The sequence below is a fragment of the Oryzias melastigma genome, linkage group LG1 (genome assembly GCF_002922805.2).
Source record: "Oryzias melastigma strain HK-1 linkage group LG1, ASM292280v2, whole genome shotgun sequence".
NCBI lineage: Eukaryota > Metazoa > Chordata > Actinopteri > Beloniformes > Adrianichthyidae > Oryzias > Oryzias melastigma.
The window spans coordinates 30,166,765-30,177,590 of record NC_050512.1 but is presented as its reverse complement, the minus strand read 5'-3'; the positions used below and the strand labels follow the sequence as shown (position 1 = coordinate 30,177,590).

Genomic DNA, 10,826 nt, shown 5'->3' with positions numbered 1-10,826 from the left:
AGAGCCGCTGATTGGACCCAGATCCCTTCAAAAAGGCCGCGGATTTTCCTCTCCTCTGATTGGTCTGGCAGGAACCGTCCCGCGCTCGTGACCATTTAAAAGAGGCGGAGCGGCGCTGAGACTCATTTTCTCTTCTGATCACCTCCAGAAAGAATCCTGAACCATGTCTGGAAGAGGCAAGACCGGCGGCAAAGCTCGAGCCAAGGCGAAGACCCGCTCCTCCCGCGCTGGGCTGCAGTTCCCCGTGGGTCGTGTCCACAGGCTGCTGCGCAAAGGCAACTACGCGCAGCGTGTGGGAGCCGGAGCCCCCGTGTACCTGGCCGCCGTGCTGGAGTATCTGACCGCTGAGATCCTGGAGCTGGCGGGAAACGCCGCCCGCGACAACAAGAAGACCAGGATCATCCCCCGTCACCTGCAGCTGGCTGTCCGCAACGACGAGGAGCTCAACAAGCTGCTGGGCGGAGTCACCATCGCTCAGGGCGGCGTGCTGCCCAACATCCAGGCGGTGCTGCTGCCCAAGAAGACCGAGAAGCCCGCCAAGACCAAGTAGACCCGATCAGCTTCTACCACCAACACAACGGCTCTTTCAAGAGCCACACATTTCTACCATTCAGAGCTTTTTCTGTCATAACTAACGTAAATTTGTGCTGCACATGAAAGAAATTACAGGACACTTTATTGTATACTGACATATCTGCACAGAAGCAAATACATTAATGAATGAATGCTTTATCTCTCATGCCTCTAGTTTTTTATCTCTACAACACAAAACCCATTAGATATATATCTGGGGCAAATATAATAGTTTTTCACATTGTGAAAATAAAGAATATGGATTAACATGTAAATTGGGTCTGTATTCATTAAGGTAATGCATATTGGCAGGGAAAAGATATTTGTCTTTGTAACTTTTATTACAACCATAGTTTTGGAAAATCATAGATGAATGAGAAACGGGTGAGTTTTAATCCTTAAACACCTGGGCCTCAAAATGTCCACATGGACTTTTCTGCTCATTTTGACCATAAAAGGGTCAAAAATCCTCCACAAATGTGTACTTTTCCTCCTTTTCACGAAGACACTGAATTTTCGATATCTATCATCATTTTACAATGTTTTCCATTTTATAAAAGTGTTGGACCAACACATTGTAACACAAAATTGAAAAGTGATTTTTAGGAAAGAAAAACAGTGCAAATGGACATGAATAAAATATTTTATTTGTTAAAACTTCAAATTTGTCCAGTATCAAACTGTAACAACATGTTATGTTTTTCTCTCTAAATGTACAAAGAAACGGACTATAAAATGTAAAATATCTACAGCTGTTTTCGGCCAAAGAGGGCAGTTCTGTCCTCTTTGGCTCCTCAATGGTCTTGGTGATGCTGAGTTCTGCTGCAGAGGCTCCTGAAAGGCAGGCAAAAAAGACAAACTCACTGACATTAAACAAACCCCCGTGTCAACCACCTTTGCGGGTGGAGGAGTCAGACACACATCAACCTTTGTGCAGATTCCAGCTGAGCACCTGAAGAACACCTGAAATTAAAATCTACTCCAAAATATTTTTTTCTTTCTTCACTGTCACAATGAGGAAAACTTGATTAAAAAAAAAAAAAACGTAATTCCATGTCAAATTTCAAATGGACAGCGAAGCACCCAGAAGACATTTTCAGATTTTGCTGTGCTGCTTGAAAACTGAAGCCACACATGCAGACTGAAATGCAGACAACTTGGATGGCATCATAAGGACACAGCATGGAGCCCGTCATGCAAACTTATTTTAATGTGATTTTGAAGACAATTTTTGGCAAACCTGCATATCTTTAAACAAATTTGTGTCAGCATTGCAGTGATCTGCACAGTGGTGTAGTGGTCAGCGCTCTCACCTCACAGTGAGGACTGTGTGGTGTTTGCATGTTCTCCTCGTGCATGTGTGGGTTTTTTCCAGCTTCCTCCCACAGTCCAAAGACATAAGTTAACTGATGTCTCTAAATTGTGATTGTGTGGCCCTGCAGACTGGTGACCTAAAGTGTGCTCCGCCTTCACCTGTTAGCATAGGCTCCAGCAGCTCACGACCCCAAAAGGGATAAAGTGATCTACAAAGATGGACGGATGTCACAACTTAGAAACTGTTCTGTGTGACAAACAATATATAAATAGTGAACACAGAGGGGTTGTTAAGGCGTGTGCCTGATGGAGGTGTTAGGAGAGGATGTGATCTAAGTGAGAGTAAAACCTTCATGTTTGAACACTGTGAGCTGTCACAGAGCAAAAACAAATAAAATAAAGTTTATGATTATTTAACATTTTATGAAACGTTTTTTTGACTTTTGTGTGTTTAGAACTTTATCCTTTTTCTAGTTTTTTGTTTCTAAGTTTTTTTTTTTGTTTTTTTTTTTAATCACAACTGCACCACTCAAAGTGTGAAGTGAAGAAAACTGATGCATGCAAACCTTAGAAAAAACTGATGCATGATCCAATGTTGCATTAAAATTATCAGTCAGTTTATAATTTTAGGTACAGTATAGAACCCAAATCCTACACAAAAAAGTAAATTAAAGCTTTCGGGGGCTGTTTTTTTTTTGATGTTTTTCTATTTTGTTTTTTCTTTTATTTTACTGCATCACAATGTCACAAACTTAAAGGAAATATCTCTAAACAAAGGTTTTTAACAGCTATTATTAAGGTAAAAAATGGCAATTAAATCGATTAATTAGATTAATTAATAACAGATCACGACTAACTAATCACACCAGAATTAATCCCACAACTGCACTAAATAAAACAATAAAAACCTCCTAAATGTTTACCGTTCACCTTCTACCCTACTCTCTTTGTAAATAATTAACACCTCCTACAGAATATATATATATAGATGAGACTGAACCACAGAGCAGAAAGAAACCACATCCTCCTGTTCTTAACAGTCTTTGTTTTTCTCGGTTGGCCTCACACTCCTCTCACCAGAGGAGCAGCGATGACTTTGACTGCAACATCATCAGGATTTTCCGTCTTTCTTCTGTGTCTGACTGGTATCGTATTTGTGTTTGTTATTCAATGCTTTACATTTTTACTGCTTTTCCCTAAATGGCTTCAGTGCTTCTCTTTTCAGCTGATTTCCTAAAACAGAAACGTATTTTTTTTAAAGGCCAAAGCTTTGTTACAAAATTACAAAGTACAACATAAGTAGTTAGAATCTTTTTAGTGTTGAAACTTAAAAGACTAATTGTTTTAAGGTCTGATCTTACCCCTTACAGTCACAGAAAGCCTTTAAAAGAATTTTATTTGAGTCAGAATGGAGTTGCTACTTTTTAGCTTATATTTACTCATTACAGTTTTTTCTGAGTTACAACATTTGATCTTTCTTTCTCTTCTTCAAACATTTTCACATTTTGTTGCATCTTCAAAGACCAAAGGAGAAGCACAGTTTTCTGCTCCACCCAAAACAATTGTTTAAATTTAGAGGTGGATAATTATTAATTGAGAAAAGAGAATTCAGAGTGTTTCTGGATCATCATTGAGGAGTCTGGTTTAAATCAAAACAAAAGTCAAAATAAGAGAATCTCAGTAATTTGGTGAAAAATATGAGACACTCAGACGAGCCAAATGCAGTTTAAAAGACACAATTACAGAGATGTTATAAAAATAAAGAGATCGTCTTTTTGGGTCTAAAATTCAGTTTTAATTTTTGTTTTAAACAAATAATTTTGAAATATAAGGGGAAAAAATCCTAAAAAGATACATTTTTGGAACACAAATGTTTTAGACAAAAGTTTAAAAAATAAACAAATCTGTAAATCAGACCATAAAATCTAAATTGTTAATGTACACAATATACTATTATTTCAAATTATTTCTTTACATTTGGTTTATTAAAAAATATTAAATTAAATAATTACATTATTTTTAAAAGTTAAAATTTAACAAATGCAGACAACTTGGATGACGTCATACGGACACAGCATGGAGGTGTGACAACTGTAATGTGGCTTTATGAACAGGAAGTCTTTATGGTGTGAAGAACGTTGAGACAACTGAGCACAAAGAAGTCAGTAAATTTACCCTGTAATTTTTTTTCTTGATTCAAAATATGTAAAATTAATCATTTTTTTCCTGGTGAAATTTTCAGTTTTTTTGACAAAACTAAAGTTAGTGCCACACTAGTGAGGTTGTGCTGAATAAAATGATACCAGATAAGTAAGCAAGTAGTCCTTCAAATTGAAATACACAGGAAACTTCAAAAGTTGATAAAAATTGAGATTTAGACCCTGTAGGTTCCAAAGAGTTAATTTGTGATATTTTATTGTTACATCCCCAGTGGGCAAACCTGCCCAAAGTCTAGGGGAAAAGTACAAAAGGGGACAATAGCATAGTAATAATGACACTAGTAAGAATAAGAAGAGCAAACTTATTAAATAAACTAGACCTGAGGCAGGTGTTCCTGTTGAGGTGTAACACTATCTTCAGTATATTTGTACTCTTAAGTTTCTTGTGTTATTTTTCCCCATAGAATCAGCTACAGTGATCAGGAATGTTGATACATTTGCTGAGTGTAATAAAGTTCCATATGTTATCCTTCTGCTTCAAAATGATTCTGATGTTTTTCAGGGATTCACAGTCAGTCATGGGGAGTGAAATATGCCTCCAAAAACATCTGTGCTTTTGAAGGATCCACAGTGGAAATGTCCTGCACCTACACATACCCACCCAGGATAAATGACCAGGAAACTGTTGTTCAGAGAACATTCTGGTTTACTGAACTGAGGAGCAAAGAACAACTGGACCTGAGAGAAGATATAAACTATGCAGGTAGAATTACGTATCACTGTTCTGACAAGAACTGTTCACTGAAGATCTGGGATCTGAAACTGAACGACCAAGCTGAGTACAAGTTCAGCTTTGAGACAAACCAACCAGATAGGAGTCTTACCAGTTCAGCTGGAGTCTTCCTCACTGTAACAGGTAAGAATTTATATTTAGTTATTTAAAGTCATCGTAAAAAATGGTCAAAAAGTATAATGAGTGACTCGTTTTGGATTTAATTGATGGTACCGCTTCACTTGCAAGCATATTGATTCCATACAGCCTCCAGCTACAGCCGAGCTTCATTTTAGGATGGAATTTGTGTTACCCGTGGCAACCAAATGACTTAACATTTTAAAGTCTGGAATCATGAATGACGACTATAACGGTGTGAGCTTTCTTTATGACTAGGGCTATGGATCGTTGCTCAGGTGGCGATCCGGTTCAATCCACGAATCAAGCTCAACGATTCCTGGATCGAACCACCATTCTTACTTTCTAATATGATGATTATCGCTATGTGTTTTGGTTTTGACTAATGAATGAAATGAAATCACCAACATTTATGCCTTTATTTAGAACAGGAGATCAGAATCAACAAAACTGATAGAAAAACCCAAAGATTTAGACAGAAAGAAATTTGGTTTGTCATTTTAAACTTTTTTTTTTTTGCCAACCTTCTAGTTAAGTTCATCAGTAACATAAACAACATAAACAGGATTAAAAAAATCCCAGTTGTTTTGGATCATTTAACGGCATAATCTGAAAATGTTCTCCACAGTTTTCTATCCTCAGAGTTCAACATTTTACATTGTAAGCATTACATTGGAGCAGAGCCTGTATGAGAAACGTTGGTTTTTTACTGCAGGTAATTCAGCTGATTCACACTGATCCACCTCTCAGCAGCGCAAAGCTAAATAAGTTGGAGTTTTGGTAATTGCGTCAACTGTTGAAGAATTATCATAACCAAAAGAATGTAAACCCTGGAGTTAAAGCTCAGATGTTAAAGCTAATTCATCTTTTCAGAAGTTATTCCTGTGAGCGGAACTTCAGTCTCAGTTTCTGAACAGAAAAAAGCTCTCGCTAGTTTTACTTTGAAAACCGGAAGCTTCACCATCACGAAGATGTGTTTACTTCCAGTGGCAGTACCGCGGCTCTTTCGGCTTTGTTTTAGTTCGTAAACTTAAAATCCAACATTCATCTGCATTTCAGAGCAAAAATACATCGTCCCCAGATAATGTTTTGAGAATGTTTTACTACACTCCACTATATTTATAAAGATCGGGAACCAGATCGGGAACCGGATACTTGGTACAGTCCTAATTATGACAGTGGACTGAGTGAGTCTTTGTGATTCATTCTAGAGCTCCACTCTTAATCCCGATGGGCTCTTTTACGTGCAGGACAGCAGATTTTAGAGGAACTGACCACATTGAGGCTGATGAAAAAGCTGTACGTCATGTTTAAATAACAGAATCTAAATGTATTTCTAATGATATTATATTTTATTTGCTCTTGTAACAAAATAAAGTTAATCACAATTTGCATTTGAAAGTCTGTCAGTTCTAATATTTTTTTTCAAGGATCTGATGAGATGCCACACCAATAACTGCCACTAGGAGAGTCAAGCTTAGTTGATGCTGGAACAACAGCTTGAAACAGTTTCTATTCTGGAAAAAAAAAAAAAATCTTATTACTGATACTGTCAGACATCATGACCTCATTCAGCTGAGACATTCCAAAGCTGAACAAACAATTAAACTCAGCTCTCCCACTTCAACCTAGAGAGGTCAGAGTGAAGCTGGATGAAGCTGGAGGGTATGCTGATTCAGCAAACATGAAGACTAGTCAGAGATCTCTGGATGAACACAAACACAAACATCAGAAACTGTTTAGAAAAGAGGATATGTTGTACTATGGTAACTTTGTGACCATGACAATCACACTTCTGTCAAACCACTCTGTGGCCCTGCAGTGCCATCCAATAAAAATAATACATTTAGTGGATACATTTTAGTATTTATTTATTTCTTTTCTGTTTCTTAATTCCGTTTGAAAAAGTTTTGTTCTGTGTGTCATTATTCAAAATTTATATTTTGACAGTTTCTGTTTTCTGTTTCCAGCTCTCCAAGTTACAATTCAATCAAAAAGTGAGTGTAAAACTTATTACTGTGCATGGTTGGAGCTGTCGTGCCACAGCAGTTGTCTTCCTTCTCATTCTTCCTTCCTGTGGTACAAAAATGGGAAAGAAATCCCAGATAAAACTCAACAGAAGTACTCCGATTACTTTTACAGAGGAGATAGTGTTTCCTGTGCAGTAAGAGGACACGAGTCTTTCCACTCTCCTCTTGTGTGTAAGTTCACTTACATTCTTATTCTAAACAGATTCTGTTATAATCAGGGGTGTCAAACATTGATTTGTTCTGGGCTGAAAATGGAAGAATGCATAAAAATTATACCTATATCCATTCCAAAACCTGTCTTGATATTCAGTTTTCTCCCACTAGTGTTTCAATATTCACAATTTCACATATTTGCTTGATTCACATTTTTTACAATCTTGTAACTCCTCCAGTTTTTCACAAAAACTCGGACAACTCAAGACGCTTGTATGAAACTTTTGCTTCCGAATGGAAGCTTCAGGAATTTCCCACGAGCGGAGATGAAGACCACGCCGGCCCATTGGGTTTTTTTTTATGATTCAGACTTGGGTCACCTTTGGTCCTGGACCATGAGCGCCAGCGTCAGTCCAGCGATGGCTACGCAGCAGCAGCGCCCCCCGCAAGTAGAGCCATACGCGGTCCAGAAAAATTATTGTAACACACACTTTTATATTGTGAAAATAATTCTAATTTTAAAAACTTTAGTAGGCTTTATTCAAATAGTAATTGTGAATATAACTATAAAATAATTCAAATAAATGTTACTAATAAATAAAAGGAAAAGATTAGATAAAATTCAGTTATGACAAAAGTCATTTAAAGCCAGATTAAAAAGGTGGGTCTTGAACTTCTTCCTAAAAACCTGCAGTCTCTGCTGCTCTGAGACTCTCCAGCAGACTGTTCCACTGGTGAAGACCGTAATGACAGAACGAGGCCTCACTATGTGTTTTTGTTCTCACCGTAGGAACATCTAAGATTCCAGCGCCGGAGGACCTCAAGGTCCATGAAGGGTCATATCTTAAAAGCAAGTCCCCTAAATGAGAAGGCCCACAACCATAAAAAAAAAAACATTTTTAAACCATTAAGAGAACTCTAAAATCAATCCTGAAACACACAGGGAGCCAATGCTGTGATTTTAAAATGGGTGTAATGAGTTCCTTCCCGCGGTCCTCATCAGAACTTGTCCCACAGAGTTCTGTAATAACTGTAAATTTGAAAGAGTTTTTTTAGTGACTATTAATCTTAGTGACTAAAAATAAAAGCATGAATCATTACCTCTGTACTGGCAGGAGAGAATTGGGTGGACCCTGGCAATATTTTTGAGAAGATAAAATCCTGTCTTCACAATATTTCTGATGTGTAAATCAATGAATATTGGACCTAAAATTGACTCTTGGGGAACCCCACAACTTATTTTGTGGATTCTAGAAGAGCGTGTATCCATACTTGCATAACATCTTGATCAGTAAGTCAAAAATGTGGTCAGTTAATAACAGTTTTTAAGTGTTGGTACTGAGCACTGGTGAGTACCAGCCCACTTAAAGCCCTGATGGGTTGGACAGCACAGTAAGTACTTGGAACAGTTTATACAGTGGAGCCAGGTCTAAAGTATTGTATTATCAAGTATATTTTTGGGAATCTCTTGTATACATTTTCAAGTGTCAACAAAAACTGGTTAAACTGTTCTGCAAAAAAAAACAATATGCAAAAACCTTAAATCAACTTTTAAACGAAGAAAATAAGCACATTTTAAGCATTGTAATGAAGAAAATTGTTCCCATGTAATCTAATTACAACAACATTATTTACAAATCAGAATATACATTTATTATTATTATTTATTGATATTAGTTGTTACACTCACGTCCCCAGTTCAAAATAAATGTGGTCAATAATAATACACACAAAGAAAGGACAGGCCCATTAAATGTAAATATTTTTAATGAAATATTTGTTCTTTAAACTGAAACAAAGGAAAAGTCTTACTGATTTGACTCCTAGAGATCAAATTAGTTAATATACGGTTCCTGGATAAAAATGAGTTTGACACCTCTGGTTTAACTCATGAACAGAAAGTTAGTGAAATAGAAGGCTGATGTGATTAAATGAATATTTGTTTTTCAGGTGGTTATAGGGGTCAATGCAACAAAGTGTCTTACACTGAAAGAAGCATCTGCGCCTTCAGAGGATCATCAGTGATCATCTCTTGTTCTCACCAAGGTCTAAACTCTGACTCATCAGGTTCCTGGATCAGTGTTCGTGGTCAACAGGCGTTCAACCAGAACACTGGGAAATATCGTTTTCAAGTCAGAACTCATCAAGATCGCTCAAGTCTGACAATCAGTGACCTGACAGACAGTGATTCAGATGAATATCGGTTGAAATCAACATGGTGGTACAATGATTTCCCTGGAACAACTCTCACTGTTGTTGGTACAGATGAACACAAACCTGTCATTACTTTACATTTTAGTTACAGTTGTCAAAGCAGATTTTTCATGACACACTCCTTTGTGTTTTCAGATCCTCATGTGGAGGTGATCCGGTCTTCCTCTGAACAGGAACTGGTTTGTCACAGCAGCTGTTTTCCTCTGCATCGTTTTCCCTTCATGTGGTTCAAGAATGAAGAGGAAGTTCTGGGAGAAACTTCTTATTCTTACAGAAAACCCGTTTCTCCTGAAGACACTTACTCCTGTTCTTATGAGGGTCAGCGCTCACCTGAAGTCTGTAAGATGATTTACAACTGGAAACAATCATCAGGCCTTTGAACGCAGATTTTTAAAATGTTACTAAAAAAATAATAGTTAAAAAATAAATAAAACACTAAAACAAATTTAAAAAGTTGCAGTTTATTTTTTATCTGTGATCTTTTTTGTTTGATAAATTAGGCATGTCAAATTACATCAAATAATTTTGATAAATTCATTACTCACATTTTAGTGCTCTATTCCCTTTTTTGTGTTATCATCATTTCTGGATCAGACGATTGCTTCCTCCGTGAAGTCGTTTATGTTTGATAATGCACACCTGGAGGAGTATTATCTCGCTCATTCCATGGTTAATTATTTAAAAAAAATAAACTTCAAATCCGCAATTAAAACTTCAATCTTGTTATATTTTTAACTTAAGGGCGTTTTTCTCAAAAAGCCATCCATCCATTAATTTTCTTGGCCGCTTTGTCCCTTTCGGAGTTGCGGGAATGCCGGAGCCTAACTCGGCTACTGACGGGTGAAGGCAGGTTATACCCTGAACAGGTCACCAGGCTGTCACAGGGCCTCAATCACACACCTATTCACTCTCACATTCACACCTAGGGGCAATTTAGAGTCACCAATTAACCTAAAAAAAGCAGACTATATTGAACACATGTTGTCATGGTAACAGCTTCAGTGTGCGGAATGCATGGACTTCTCCGGGTTGGTCGGGGCTGTGTTGGAGCTTGGGTGGGGGGCTCACTTCCATGCATGCACCAAGAGGATTGTAGGATTTTACTGGCTCAATTAAACCAGATGTTGCAGAGGGAAAATGAGCCTGAAGAATTAAGGACCAATCAGCAGCAGTTACAGTAACATAAGGGCTGACAGACACAACTTATAACAAAGTGTTTAAAGCTGACTTGGCTCTCATTTTTGTGCATCGTGTTCACTGTAGTGTTACCTCTCTTTACATGTATGTTCTCAGATCCTCCAAAAACTCCAACATTACAGATGTCTCCACTGGTTTGAACTGGTATGAATCTTAATCAGTTTCATTTTTTTGTCTTCCAGATGCTCCAAAGTCTTTTTCTGTATCCATTGATCTCACTGAAATTATAGAGGGCAGTTCAGTGACTCTGACCTGCAGCTGTGATGCTAAACCAGC

General features: G+C 37.5%; 2 protein-coding genes across 2 annotated transcripts; both read left to right on the top strand.

The window, feature by feature from the left end:
* The first annotated feature begins 148 nt into the window (after positions 1–148).
* On the top strand, positions 149–553 carry LOC112156972 (histone H2A-like). The gene has a single exon (XM_024289351.2). The coding sequence runs from the start codon at positions 164–166 to the stop codon at positions 548–550; it is 387 nt and encodes a 128-aa protein (XP_024145119.1). The 5' UTR covers positions 149–163; the 3' UTR covers positions 551–553.
* A 2,366-nt stretch (positions 554–2,919) lies between these two features.
* LOC112156975 lies at positions 2,920–9,777 on the top strand. Its single transcript, XM_036214043.1, has 4 exons — positions 2,920–4,962; positions 6,927–7,157; positions 9,090–9,398; positions 9,489–9,777. The coding sequence occupies exons 1-4, from the start codon at positions 4,683–4,685 to the stop codon at positions 9,731–9,733; spliced, it is 1,065 nt and encodes a 354-aa protein (XP_036069936.1). The 5' UTR covers positions 2,920–4,682; the 3' UTR covers positions 9,734–9,777.
* The last annotated feature ends 1,049 nt before the right edge of the window (positions 9,778–10,826 follow it).

Coding starts and splice junctions, on each gene's coding strand:
- LOC112156972 (XM_024289351.2), top strand. CDS start 164: ATGTCTGGAAGAGGCAAGACCGGCGGCAAAGCTCGAGCCAAGGCGAAG.
- LOC112156975 (XM_036214043.1), top strand. CDS start 4,683: ATGTCCTGCACCTACACATACCCACCCAGGATAAATGACCAGGAAACT. Junction 4,963..6,926: donor AGTCTTCCTCACTGTAACAG/GTAAGAATTTAT, acceptor TTCTGTTTCCAG/CTCTCCAAGTTACAATTCAA. Junction 7,158..9,089: donor TTTCCACTCTCCTCTTGTGT/GTAAGTTCACTT, acceptor TTTGTTTTTCAG/GTGGTTATAGGGGTCAATGC.